General features: G+C 41.6%; 1 protein-coding gene across 7 annotated transcripts; it reads right to left on the bottom strand.

Moving 5' to 3' along the window:
* Positions 1 to 303: 303 nt before the first annotated feature.
* On the bottom strand, positions 304 to 8,351 carry LOC148020908 (uncharacterized). Of its 7 annotated transcripts, none has more exons than XR_015694651.1 (5): positions 6,772 to 8,345; positions 2,067 to 2,292; positions 909 to 1,730; positions 657 to 806; positions 304 to 570 (listed from the first exon to the last, which is right to left on the bottom strand). XR_015694651.1 is itself a non-coding variant. In XM_087698714.1 (4 exons), the coding sequence occupies exons 3-4, from the start codon at positions 786 to 788 to the stop codon at positions 451 to 453; spliced, it is 252 nt and encodes an 83-aa protein (XP_087554840.1). In that variant the 5' UTR covers positions 789 to 806; positions 909 to 1,730; positions 2,067 to 8,320; the 3' UTR covers positions 304 to 450. The 7 variants fall into 7 exon arrangements, 2 of the variants coding, with proteins under 2 accessions (XP_087554840.1, XP_087554841.1); XR_015694653.1 differs by having other exon boundaries at positions 2,067 to 2,250; XR_015694652.1 differs by having other exon boundaries at positions 6,796 to 8,345.
* Positions 8,352 to 14,850: the final 6,499 nt, after the last annotated feature.

Genomic DNA, 14,850 nt, shown 5'->3' with positions numbered 1-14,850 from the left:
ACGCGCTATGTAAATATAATTATATTTATAAAAAAGTGGACATATTCATATTGTGCGTCTATACAAGAGTGTATCTACGCGTCTAAAACCGCGTTCACTCTGAAAGTTTTTGACGAGAATAAACGTGCATTTATCCTGCAATTTAGACGCGCTGATAGACGCGCAAAATAGAGGTATGAAAAAAAAAACCAGAGAGCATGTCTGGTTTTTATCCCCCCATCAACATCAAATTGTATGCTTAGGAAAAACAGAGAAATATTATTTCGAAGATTGGATACTGAAAATAAAACAATGTATGTAGCACACGAAATTTCATATATATAGATGAAACGTTTTTACATTATGAGTTCTAGTGCTTGTGACGTCATGGTCGCAAGCACTAGCTGAAAGTAATACATATCAAAAATAAAAATTACAAGCCAAGGGGAGGCATGCATGTATGGGGCTCCTCTATATCTCCTCAAAAGAGGCATCATCATCGCTACCACCACTGCTGCATGTGTCGCTGTCGTTGCCGCCGCTGCTATTGCTAGTCCCCCCTTCGCTATCCTCAACTGCATCAGGGTTCACCTACACAAAGGATTAAGGTATATAAATACCATTACAAACAATAAATTAGAGTTATCTATACTTTTCATGTAAAAAATAAAATATACCTCTTCTGGTGGTGGAATCCTCATGGCACGATTATATTGCTTCTCCGTGATGAGTCCCTCATCGTAGAAATGCTGCCGAGTAGATGCCCAGTTATGACCTCGATGGTAGCCTACCTCTCTAGGAGTAGGCATCCTACCAACGATATGATACTACAAAACAATTTGAACATATAACGTATTAAAATACACTACATAATGAAGTGAAACAAATTATAAAATTTAATTTAAAAAAAGAAATCAAATAATACTTACAAACTCAGCCTCCTATGACTCCCTGCCACCCGATCCATAATGCGATGATCCCATGGTTGCCATCTAGATACGTCGCGCCTCTGCATGCTGGCGACTTGTCATTTTCTCTGCTGCTCTCTTCTTGGCCTCTTTCGACTCCTTGCGGTGGCAATTGGGTGGTTGGCCATATCCAGGGCGCCCCTGCTCTTGTCTCCGCAATGACTCCTCGGCACGCGTCATAAGGTGAGACCTCTTGTTATGAAGCGCGTCTCTCACCTTTGACCATCCCCAATCATCTGAGAATCGTGAATTCTCGGGATTAGGGTACCTTTTATATACTGCCCGCAGCACCTCTTGCCACAAACCATTTTTTTGGTGCTTGAAGGGAATCATGCAATCTTTGTATGTGGCATGCACGACACTCCTCAAGTAGGCTATCACTTCCCTCCCCTCAAAGTCATGCAAGATACCACCACCATCAGTGATAGAGTAGTACATTTGTGGAGGCTCACCTCTCTCATTTTCTGGTGAGGGTGATCGAGAGCCACCACCTAGGCAACCCCCACAAAGCCCTCGACCTCCTTGTCCTCCCGCACCACTCTCCCTCCTCCCTTGACATGCACTACCCTCTACCTCACTCGATACACGTGCTTCTGCAGATGCACGTGCTTCGGCCGATCCATGTACCTCAGCTGATCCCTGTATAGGCAAATATGTGATAGGTGTCCCAGACATCACACTGAAAACCTCATCTGCAGCGGGAGGGCGACCAAGATAATTGGTCATCTCCCCCATGAATTGCTCCTTGTTGAATGGGGTGCTGGAGGATCCAGGATTCCACATCTACACAAGAAAAATCATATTACCCTATGCAGATAAAACATATTACATACAGCGTCTATACCTGCATCTATGTGCGCGTCTATACTTGCGCCTCTATGAGTGTCTGTCAGCGCGTCTCTGTGGGAGTCTGTCAACGCGTCTATTTCCGCGTCTATAGTTACGTCTACACTGTCATTTGGACGCGCTGACAGACGCACACAGTCACACCATTTCTTCTCAAACTTGCTTAAAAAACAAAGCTAAAAAACCTCCATAGATGATAAGATCCAGCATGTGAAGAGAGAGATAAACAAACAGAGAAACCAAACAAGATTGAGAGAGAGAAGAAGAACTCACCTTCTTTGCTTGTTCCAACGGGTGGCGGCGGCTAGGTTGCAAGCTCCTTGTCCTCCTTCTCCCTTCCCTTGGTAAGTTGCTTCAATCTTGTTCTCTTTTTTTTTGTTGCCTCTTGTTCTTTACTCTTTGGCTCTTCTGTCCTCCTGTCCTATTTTTACTATTATTTCCTTGCCTCATTGTCTTCCTGAAGTGATAGATAGACACGAGTAGTGATGTCGAGCTCGAACTGCAGAAAACGCGCAAAAAAAGCAGGAAAGCATAGGTTTGAAAAGAAAGCCACAACTTTTTTTAAATTTTTCTATACTTGCATGGTGCGTTTGTCAGCGCGTGTAATTGCGCGTGTATATGCGCAGATAATTCCTATTACATACGCTTACAAATGCGCAAGAACAATTTAAGGAATTAATGCATGCATTTAGGGAATCAATTGACCTATGTGGTGACATATATAACAAATCTTGAGGATAAGAGATAACACATTGGCAAGTCAATTGGCACATATATATGTAGTGACTTACTAGACCATCCCACTTACAATTGCATATTATCCCACTTACGTATCAATAGGTGGATAAAGCACGAATTGTTTTTAGCTAGAGAAAGATAATGCAATGAAGGTGTACACGAAAGAGATAGAGAAAGGCATATTATCCATCAATCAATCAAAGATATGTGAGCTATAAGTGCACCTTGACATGATTGGAATAGCTTGCATATGCACAAGCCAACTGATTTACATCAATCTACTCATGCTATGAATTGGCATGCATGGCTAGGTTAAGTGCACAACATTAAATGAGACATGTGAGTGTATTGATCAGTTCTCTCTCTCTCTCTCTCTCTCTCTATATATATATATATATATATATATTGCAAATGCACAAGTCAACCTTTGATTTATATATACATCCAATCATCATGCCCTATCCAATCACATTTGTATAGGGCATGATTGGATGTATATAGGGCATGAAATCACATATATGTAATTAGCTTTGAATGATTGGATGTATATTTGTAATACTTAGAAAGAAGTAAAGTTGGTAATGTATATCATATCCTATGCATGTATATGCTCTATACATGCATATCATGTCGTATATACATGTGTATCATATCCTAATGATCCTATACATGTATATCATGTCCTAGCGTATGATCCAGGTGTAATTATGTCGTATATACATCCAATCATACCCTATTCAAAAAAATACTAGATGTTAAGAGGTTTGGTCATATTCAGGTAACCTCTTGCTTGTATGATATGTTTTAAACTACTCAGAATCTTGGGAAATTTAAAGAAAAGATAGGATTCTTTGCCACCCAAGCCTACCCTCCTTACTCTATTGTTGCCTGAGAGATTGTTGCAAGGGCTTCCCCCAATTATGAGGTCAATCTTTCCCACTGCATCCACAATCTCGACCAACTTATCATCAGTAAGATCTCTAACATCATCCTCCATTTGAAATCGGTCTGTTTGGAAGGTTTTGTTCCACTAGCTGGCTATTATGTTTTTACATTTATCATTGATCTCCACAATAACAACAGCCTTCAAAATTATACCCAATTTGTGCAATGCCACTTCTTTCCCACCAAGGCTCGAGAATAAGGACAGAACTGTTAAACCTTGCGGATATAATTCTTTCCATGGTGAAAGACTGTACGCAATAGTATTGACCTGAAATGAGTTGCCTAATGCATCATACCGTTCTGAAAGGGTAGAGCAGCCTCAAGTGTGGTCACGATCATATCCAAGCACCAACTCAATCTCATGGGGTTCAAGTGGGGCAACTTGGCCTGGGCTGACCCAAACCAAGTTCCATATTTTGCATGCCAAGACAATCTCATGTTGAAGATAAGAAGATATCTTGCTTTCTTTGTGGGAAGAAAATATTTTTCTAATCAATCCACATATAGTGCTAGGGGCACCCCGTGTGTTTATGCAATTTATCTTCTCTCTCGGATCCCATGGGGGCCAATACTTCTTTGTTTTCGGAAGCACCTCAAAGATTGTCATGGGAGCAGGGGGAAGGATCAACCTTCTTCCATCTACTAGAAGGTTATAAACATAACCACCTCAGCCTAAAGCATGCTGAAAAATATCTAGAGTCTGTGAACTCTGGATCTATGCCATTTGATGGTCTCCCACTCTGAATTGGGAACGTTCTCAACATTTTCAAAATAGAAAAAGGGAGGGCCTTCCATCAAACTATTCAATGGTTTTGGCTTGCCTTTAAAAAAGCCAAGAATTCCAAAACCCATGCTCTTTTTGAACTTGAAGGGTGGGATAGAATCTAGATGTGGACGTGATGTTTTTCTATTCATAGATTGAGTCTCGAGCCATAAAACACTCGAGTCTTCACTGGCACTTTTATCCAAGTCTAGAGTAGGAGTAATGTTGATCTTTGTTTTAAGGCCCAAGTAAGTGTACCATAGCTTAAGAGCTCTTTCATCTACCTAGTATATTTTGCTACAGACACCTCGTGAGGGTCCAGCATGTCTAGTTATTTGAACACCTCGTGAGGGTCCAGCATGTCTAGTTTGATCTTTTATCTTTTACCCGACTAGTGCACATTATTCAGTGCACTTTGGTGTGAGGGTAAATATCTTCGAACTCAATGTATAGATGAAAAGAGAAATATCCAAGATTGTGGTGTCCTTGCTCACTTCGAGGATGCCAATGGTACTTCGAGTAATTATTAACTCTATTTTTTAAATTCAATGATTCAATGTGTATTCTTAATTCTATGGTTTTTATCATGCGCACACGTGCATGCTCAAGAATCAATTTCAGGTGGTTAAATAATTATTAAATTTGGTTTTTTAATTATGTGAATTGCAATTTTAGGTGGTTAAATAATTGTGTGTCTGTTGGCGCGTCTATATTAGCGTCTTTGCGCGGATATATAGACGCAAAATTCACGTCTATTTACACGCATGTTTACACGCACTTATAGACGCTATGATAGACACGCCCGACTTTGCACATCTAACATGCGCGTCTATGCCTCGTTTCTGTTGTAGCGAGATACAATGTCTCTTTTCCAAGAACTTGTCCTTCAAGGACTTCACCATGTTAAAATCTCTAGCTAGTATGATGGGGCACTTTATAACCTGTAAGGAATCCCAAACTTTTCCTCTTTCTAAAGAAGAGTTAGGGGCATACATAGAGACAACTACAAACTCATCAAAACTTTTAAAGTGGGCAGCTATCCAATTATTATCATTGTCAACAGAGATATTTCTTAGTTGCTCTTTGACCTACTGGAAATGCCTATACATGCACCTCTCTTTCTGTGATTATGTTTAGTGGTGAACCATACACAATCCTTGGATATAAGATTCAGATTCTTAGTCAAAGTACTTCAGTAGCTTTGACTTCTTGTAGGAAAATAACCTTAGGAAGAATGGCTTCTTGGTTAAGCAATTTCTTGATAGTGATTTCCCTTTTTGGGTTACTAAGCCCTTTCGAGTTATAAGATAGAATAGTAAACTTATTCATTACTGATTAGTTTCTTTTTGCCTTACCTTTCTTTCGAGAGTCCTTACCCTGTCCAAAGGGATTACTAGTACTTTGACCTACCTTGGAATATCTTCTTTTTGTTTGTTGTGTGTTGTTTCCACCCTTTTTTGGGCTTTTCGAGGGGGGCGGACTATTAGGGATGTAATCCCCACTAGGTAGTTCCTCTTCCTCAGCTTGGATAAAGTCCACATCTTCATTTTGTGCATTCAGATCAAAGTTTGATTTGTCTACTAGAGTACCCCCCTCTGTGTGTTGTTCTGGTTGAGTTTCCTCAATGATAACCTCATCATTATCTAAATCTGCATTGTTCTGGTGTTTAGTATGGCTGGTTTCACCTTTCAATGGAAGTCCTATTATTTTCATTATCCATATTCATTAATAGTGCAGCAAACCTATTGTTATTTTTACCTTTGTGATTAACATTAGTTTTTTGGCTTATCTGACCCTTATTTTTGTTGTTCCCCTTCTTATTAATCTGCTAAAAACCATAATCTTGGTTTTTGTCAGTTTTAGGGGGGGTAGCCTCTTGCTTATTATCAACAGTTTCATGTGTGTTCCATTCACGACAATTCCTGATAGAATGACCTGTTTTGAGGCACTTAAAACATGCATTAGGCAAATTCTTATAGATAACTAGTTGGTCCTTAATAAATAGCCCATATGTATCTGAGATTATCAATGACTCTATCAATTTCTTACTGATATCCTCTTCAATGAGCAACTAAGGATGCCATCTCGGGTTTATATCCATATATGGCCTTTGACCAAGTAATCTTCCCATGGGGACAACCAAAATTTTCAAAAATGGATAGAGATTCAATGGAAAATTTGGAAATTCTACCCAAATAGGAACACATGTCAGTTTTGATCCTGTCGGGTCAAATTTCGGGGTCCATTTTTAGTAAAGACTGAGGTGAGTTACGCAATATCCATTGGCCATAGATCAGTAGAGATAAGGCCGCTTGTTCAGACTCAAACCAAAAAAAGAAATAGTTATTCGATAGATATTGCATACTAATCGGTTTGCACCCAATTGATTCCCAATTATTTATAACCTACTTCCTTAAAAAGTCAATCAATGTGAGCGAGCACTATGACAAAGACCTAACAGTGCCCTTGACTGATAGGTGCGATTAAATTTCTTCAATTCCAAAGCAGGGACTCAGAGAGGAACCTTATTACCTGGGAGGCTTGAGGGTGGGTTACCTTGATGTCTTGCTTCCTGATTACCCTCTGAGGGAAGTCCTATCCTCTATTGATGCCTTCACCAGCCGCTGGCTTGTTGTAATGAGCAATGCGGGTTTGCTGTGGAAAATTATTTGTCTTTTCAATAGCACCTCCAAGCTCATGAGGGCACTCCAATAAATTGGTGCTACACTTTGCTGGCTCCCAAAAGTTCTGCAATTCCTCCCTGGGGTGCTGCACCACCACCCAAGGCCCTAACCTTCACCACCATGGTTGATGGCTTCTCCACAATTCCAGGTATTATGCCCTCCATTATTCAGATACTCCGCTGGGAGACCATTAAAGAGGGAGACCATTAAAAAAGGGGTTCCCCACGATTTGACCATACGACCTTTGCAAGGAGTCAGCCATCCCTGTCTCGTGTAGGAAGGCAGTGGGATGAGTTTGGTGGATGAAGGGTGACGGGACCGATCCAACTTGTGGCATAGTGGTATGCATATTCATTGTAGATGCTCCAAATGCTGACGAGATCACTGCCAGCATACCTAGAGGTGCCTCCATGTGAGAGGCCTGTGGTAACGGGTTCCCCAGGGGGGAAAGGGGTGCAGGCTTCCAGCGTGAGATCTGCACGGCAGAGAGAGAGAGAGCAGTTGTTTGATTGGAGGCCAGGCCGCAGAGAGACAGTTCTCTTTGTGATTGACAGATAAAATAGAATACGAAAGAGAACTGGCTCTGTGAGATCGGCGAACAGAGTTGCTGTAGGGAAACCCTCGCCGAGGAAGGAGGAGAGAGCTGGCTCTGTGAGACCCACTTCTGCTATTCCGACTCTCTCTTCTTCTTCTTGAATCTCGGTAGCATAGCACAACCTGGCCCACAGAAGAGAAGGCAGCGCACGCGCCGCAGCGGCCGACTAGAACAAGTTGCTGCGGACTTCTTTTTCGTACGTTCACTTCGCCTATCTTTCATTTACACCCTGTCGGTCTCCTTCCTAAGTTTTGCTTTGTGATGGATTAGGGGAGCTTTCTCTGAGCTTCACGATCTCAATACATTTCTTTGTCATTTCTTCCATGAGCCTGAGCACAACAAGAAGTTGTTTTTTTGTGGCATTTGACTACTATCAGACCCGGAGGATTCTCTGTGCAAGGATTCTTGTGTGACGAGAAGGCCAAGAAGAGCAGCAAGAAGCCCAAGTAGTCCAAGCTGAATATAATAGCGGCACCTAGATTGGTGCGAGCTTGGACGGAGGCTACGACTTGTTGGATGAGACCGTGCATCACAGCCACGATGTCCCTCGACTGTAGGCTATGGAAGCACCCCATTGGCATGCGGGAGCTTGGCATACTTCATGCCATGATCCTACAGTCTGCTAATGACCGAGACCATGGATGGTCGTGGGACAAATGGACATCTATAGGGCTATAGCATCAACAAGTACAGTATCAAGTGGATCCACGCTCTGAGTGTAATGACTTGCCGGGAGTGGCAGGAGCAATACGCACGAGAGGTATGTGTGGCAAGAGTACTAAAGGTGGGAGGTAGACGATGCATGCACAGTGCTGTCGGTGGCGCTATTGACGATGTTGACGTTGGGGTGCATCGTGCTGACGGTGACGATACGAAGTGCTGATCCGAAGAAGGTGGTAGTCGTAGAGGCTAACAAGGACGCCAATGAGTCGAAGAAGTGGAGCCCGTCAAGGATAAGATCATTAGCAAGGTGCGGACTAGTTGTTGACGCGTCACATGGACCATATGCGTAGGCACACATAGCCTCTCATAAGCGTCTATACGACGGTCGGCCTGAAGCACATGCCCTATTGCCGACTCATGTGACTGGTCAAATACACGATATTGTAGGAGCTAGCATTTTGGGTTGGCCTCCTCTTAGAACACCCTTCTTTACTTGTTTCACAAATTCACACTCTTGAGTATGCTACTTCTTTCTTTCTTTTATGCTTTTGATTGAGCTAGGCATGTAGCTAATACCTCCTTCCAATGCCATCATCTATCGTTGTAGCTTTGATTATCCCATGCTCTCTATTGTTATAATTCATATTCAATATGTATTGGCTATAATCTATGCATGTTTAGTTACAATAAGTGCCACATTATGTGATCTCCAATGGGAAAACTTAAAGATGCAACGTAGAGTTGAGAAATTTGGAGACAATGGTGTATACTTAGTTTACTTGCATATAGTGTTTCAATGTCTACAAGCATGGATATAGAATTATCTACAGTAGGAAGAGTTAAAAAATCTATTTTAGAGTTGCATAGTGGCATTGAAGTCTAAATTACAAAAATAGAAATGCATGAATCTTTTAGGTTTGCAATTTCTATATGACCTTTAATTCAAAACAAATGGGATATATATATATATATATATATATATATATATATATATATATATATATATATATATATATATATAGAGAGAGAGAGAGAGAGAGAGAGAGAGAGAGAGGCATGGTTGAATGTAGGGGTTTATCATTATGATAGAAAGGATATGCCGATTGTAGTCATTTGTTTTGGTGCAGGTGAGGATAGAATAATGTTGTGTTTTGTGAGGATTGAAAGCTAATGCTTATGATCATATATGGAAGACTTTAACACTATTAGTAGTTCGAGGAAGACTAGTTAAATAAGTACATAGTGGACACCCTACACCACAATTTGGCTCTATCCAAGAATGTTCTGTCACTCTTTCCATCTTTACCGCTTAACACATACTAGCATGTATTCACACATAGAGCTATACTTTCATAAACATGCATACACACGTGCAAGTGCGCACGCGTGTGCACGCACGCACGCACACACACATAAAATGTTTGAGATATAAATCATAAAAGTTATAATGAATGTTTTAATTGAATCTACATAGGAAAAGGGACATGATTTCCCTTTCTTTCCAATTCTACATGAGGATCAAAAACTTGACACTTATTATAAACTTTATATGGAATGGAATACCATCGAAAAATGGTGAAACACTACAAGGATATGAGGGTATAGCAACGGCCATTTGCAATAAGAAATAGCGGCGTCACTATTTATGTTGCTATTAGACGCTAATAGCGACGCAAATAGCGACGATACTCAGACGAAAAAATGCGGGCCGAAACCCAAGTGCGTTATTTTGCGCACATTCACAAAAGACAGAGCGAAAGGAAGGGCGAACATCTTGCATTTCAGAGGGAGAGAAAGAGAGAAAGAGGGAGAAAGAAGGCTTCTCACCGCCGCTGCCGCCGTTCTCACGAAGAAGAGGAGGAGGTGTACGGAGTGCAAAGAGGAGCCGCCAAACCCTTCTTCGAGCCTTTATGGTGAGTGCATTGTCCATTCTTGCTTTGCTTTTGTGTTTTCTCTCTCTCTTTTACTTGTTTTTTGTATAATTCGTGTGTATTGAGAGAGGGAGAGGAAATGAGAGAGAAAGAGAAGGAGAGGGAGAGGGAGGGAGAGGAAATGAGAGAGGGAGATCAGGGAGGGAGAGGCAGAGGGAGAGAGGGAAATATTAACCCTAATAGGGAAAGAGAGAAAGAGAGGGAGAGGGAGAGGGAGGAAGAGAGAAAGAGAGGGGAAGGGAGAGGAAATGAGAGAGACAGGGAGAGGGAGAGGGAGGGAGAGGGAAACATTAAACATAATAGGGAAAGAGAGAAAGAGAGGGAGAGGGAGGGAGAGAGAAAGAGAGGGCGAGGGAGAGGAAATGAGAGAGGGAGAGAAAGAGAGAAAAAACATTAAACATAATAGGGAAAGAGACAAAGAGAGGGAGAGGGAGAGGGAGGGAGAGGAGAGAGAAAAAACATGAAACATAATAGGGAAAGAGAGAAAGAGAGGGAGAGGGTGAGAGAGGGAGAAAAAATGAGGGAGGGAGAGGAAGAGAGAAAAGAAAATGAGAGAGGGAGAGGAGAGAGAAAAAGAGAGAAAAAACATTAAACCTAATAGGGAAAGAGAGAAATAGAAGAAAAAACATTAAACATAATAGGGAAAGAGAGAAAGAGAGAGAGAGGGTGAGGGAGGGAGAGGAAATGAGAGAGGGAGAGAAATGGAAGAAAAAACATTAAACATAATAGGGAAAGAGAGAAAGAGAGGGAGAGGGTGAGGGAGGGAGAGGAAATGAGAGAGAGAGAGAAAGAGAGAAAAGGAAATGAGAGAGGAAGAGGAGAGAGAAAAAACATTAAACCTGCTAGAGAAAGAGAGGGAGAGGAAACGAGAGAGGGAGAGAAAGAGAGAAAAGGAAATGAGAGAGGGAGAGGAGAGAGAAAAAGAGAGAGAAAACATTAAACCTAATAGGGAAAGAGAGAAAGAGAGGGTGAGGGTAAGGGAGGGAGAGGAAATGAGAGAGGGAGAGAAAGAGAGAAAAGGAAATAAGAGAGAGAAAGGAGAGAGAAAAAATGAGAGAGGGAGAGGAGAGAGAAAAGAGAGAAAAAACATTAAACCTAATAGGGAAAGTGAGAAAGAGAGGGAGAGGGTGAGGGAGGGAGAGGAAGAGAGAAAAGGAAATGAGAGAGGGAGAGGAGAGAGAAAAAACATTAAACATAATAGGGAAAGAGAGAAAGAGAGGGTGAGGATGAGGGAGAGAGAGGAAATGAAAGAGGGAGAGAAAGAGAGAAAAGGAAATGAGAGAGGGAGAGGAGAGAGAAAAAGAGAGAAAAAACATTAAACTTGATAGGGAAAGAGAGAGAGGGTGAGGGTGAGGGTGAGAGAGGGAGAGGAAATGAGAGAGGGAGAGGAAGAGAGAAAATGAAATTAATTGTTGTTTGTAGTAGTAGTAGTTTTTTTTTTTTTAATTTTCTTGTTTATTATTGTTTAGTTTTCTTGTTTTTTGTAATAGTAGTAGTAACACAATATTAGTGAGTTTGGGAATCTCCCAATTCCCATTTTTTGAATACTAAAAAGGTGGCACCCGGATAACATGCCCATAAGTTTCTCAAAACCATATGATGTGACCTATCATTGGAAAGCGCTTGAAAAATGGAGTCTATTGAGCTATAGAGCGCTCGATTTGGAGTTATAGTGTTCAAGTTATGACAAATCCAAAGATTTGACCACGTGTCCCAAACTTATGGGAAATTCCCATATTCCCCAATATGGTGTTTAGTAGTAGTTTTTTCTTCTTTTCTTGTTTATTATTGTAGTAGTAGTTGTTGTTGTAGTTTTTATTGTTTTTTTTTTCTTTTCTTGTTTATTATAGTGGTAGTGGTAGTGGTAATCGTAGTCATGGTTGTGGGCATGGTCGTTGTTTTTTCTTCTTTTCAACGCTTTATTATACTGGTAGTGGTAGTGGTAGTGGTAGTCATGGTCATGGTCATAGTCGTGGTTGTGGTCGTTGCTGTAGTTGTAGTCGTGGTCGTAATCGTAGTCATGGTCGTAGTCGTGGTTGTGGTCATGGTCGTCGTCGTCGTTGTCGTAGTCGTAGTCATAGCCATGGTCGTGGTCGTCGTCGTCGTCATCATCGTTGTCATAGTTGTAGTCGTAGTCATGGTTGTGGTCGTGGTCGTGGTCATAGTCGTAGTCGTGGTCCTCATCGTAGTCGTGGTCGTGGTCGTGGTTGTAGTAGTGGTAGTGGTAGTGGTAGTGGTAGTCGTGGTTGTGGTCGTGGTCATTGTTTTTTCTTTTTTTCTTGTTTATTATACTGGTAGTGGTAGTGGTAGTGGTAGTCACGGGTCGTGGTCGTGGTTGTGGTCATGGTCGTGGTCATGGTGGTAGTCCTAGTCGTCGTCGTCGTCGTCATAGTCGTAGTCGTCATCGTAGTCGTAGTCGTGGTCATGGTCGTAGTCATAGTCGTAGTCATCGTCGTCATCGTAATCGTAGTCATAGTCATAGTCGCAATCGTAGTCGTCGTCATAGTCATAGTCATAGTCGTGGTCGTGGTCGTGGTCATGGTCGTAGTCGTAGTCGTGGTCATCATCGTAGTCATAGTTGTAGTCGTGATCGTTAAAGAAAATAAGAGAGCGGGAGGAAGAGAAAAAAGGAGAAGGAACGAGAGAGATGGAATAAACATACAGCATAATAAAGAAAGAGAAAAAGAGAGAGAGATGGAAGGAGAGGAGATAATGAATGGATAAAAAACAAAGAGAGAGTGATGGTGAGGTCCAGTGCAACACCACGAGACAGGAAACACTCCGACATATATACGTTAATTTGTGGGTGGGTGGGTGGTGGCTTTACATACGTTAATTTTTGCTGAGTTACAAGAGAAGAAATCCCTTCTCAAACAATTTAAGAAAGAAAAAAGAATGATAACAAAAACAAATTGTTTGTCATAACATAGACAAAATGGAAAACGATGAAGGTCTTGTTGTTCAAGATCGTGAGGCGTATCTTAATCAGCGTGTCCCATATCCTTGCTCTCAATATAAGCTGGCAATTAGACAAAAAGTCGATTGTCTATAGAACATGTACGACGCTTCAGCGGGTTTCAATCTGAGATCATTGATCAAACGATCTTGGATTTTCAGCAAATGGTAAGAAAAGTTAATATCAATCATACATTGTACTCGCAAGCTAATTGAATACCATATAAAAGAAGATTAGGTGTGGCTGGCAAAATTTTCTATCCAGGGAGGTGGCGTCTCGTCTCAAGGAGGAGTGCACCCTTTGCAGCCAATTAGAAGAGTTCGTGGGCATGCGATGGATGGAGTGCCTGAGCCAAACTACCAGTTGGAAGATACTACCCAATCTATACCGTCAATACCAGAGGAGACATGCAACCTTCCAAACCTACCTACAATCTTGGAGCCTGAGATGGAGCCAATGATCGATGCATTGATTCCCATGGATATCGAGACTTCTGATCTACTTAGAGAGGAAGCATCCATACCATTATATGATGGGTGCCGAGTATCTTGCCTGAAGACACTGCTTGCACTCCTAAGTGTGCAAGCAAAATACGGGTGGAGCGATGCAAGTGTGACCGAGTTGTTCAAGTACCTTGTACGTACACTTCATTGATTTCTTTTCGGCACTATCATTAAAAATATTTATGCTTTTTCAAGGTATTTTATGATTTTTTTTCAGGTTCCTGAAATATCATATATTACTACCTACAAAAATACCATGCCTAAGTCTCGTGATGATGCACGATATGTTTCACAAAATTGGCATATACTACAACAGCATCCATGCACGTATCAACGATTGTACATTGTTTCAAGGAGAATACGAGACTATGGACATATGTCCAAAGTGTAGTGCTCACAGGTATCGACAGGACTTGCAAGGGCAAACCATCCCTCAAAAAGTTCTTAGACGCTTTTCACTTATCATAAACCACATTTTTCGTACGTCCAGCATGGCAAGCTTGACAAGATGGCATGCGCAGAATAGGTCCACTGATGGAGTTCAACGAATATCAATGGATTCATGCACATGGAGCCACATTGACTCTACCTTCCCAGGCTTTGCTCGAGAGCCAAGGAATCTTCGGCTCAGTCTTGCAATGGATGGCGTGAATCCATTCGGTCTGCGCTCAACTTCTTACAGTGTGTGGCCTATAGTCCTTGTCAACTATAATATCCCTCCATGGCTTTCTACAAAGAAAGGACATCTCATCCTTAACTTACTCGTCCTCGGCCACTACAAAGTCAAAAATATGGACGTGTATCTTCGTCCATTAGTCGATGAGCTTAAGATTTTGTGGGAGGAGGGGGTCACTGTGCAAGATATGAGCAAGTGCAATGGTCGACGGTCCGCTAATATTGGATCCATTCTCATGTAGACGATACATGACTTTCTGGGATTCGGAGAGTGCTCAGGTAAATAGGCTTCCGTTCTCGTTGGTAATATCTATATTTTATCTTGTTTAAGTTTGTATTCGCTAGATAGAGGTGTTGGAACAGGTCTGGTTACCTCAGGTTATCATGCATGTCCATTGTGCGGTCACAATTAGACTCCCGAAGGTCACAAACCATGAAGAAGATGGTATATTAAGGATATGCCACTTTCTTGCCAGAGGATCATGAACTCAGGGAAGGTTTTCTTGGACGACCTCCAACACGTATGAATGCCGCAAGCTGGTACGAGCTGAAAATTGTCCACACGGAGTCACATCCAAATGGAATGGGACGGTTCTCAGTTTTC

The sequence above is a fragment of the Lygodium microphyllum genome, chromosome 18 (assembly GCF_053477565.2).
Source record: "Lygodium microphyllum isolate KBCC chromosome 18, Lygodium_microphyllum_v1.1.10, whole genome shotgun sequence".
Lineage (NCBI taxonomy): Eukaryota > Viridiplantae > Streptophyta > Polypodiopsida > Schizaeales > Lygodiaceae > Lygodium > Lygodium microphyllum.
The sequence above is the reverse complement of the archived record's forward strand: the minus strand, read 5'-3'. Positions and strand labels throughout refer to the sequence as shown.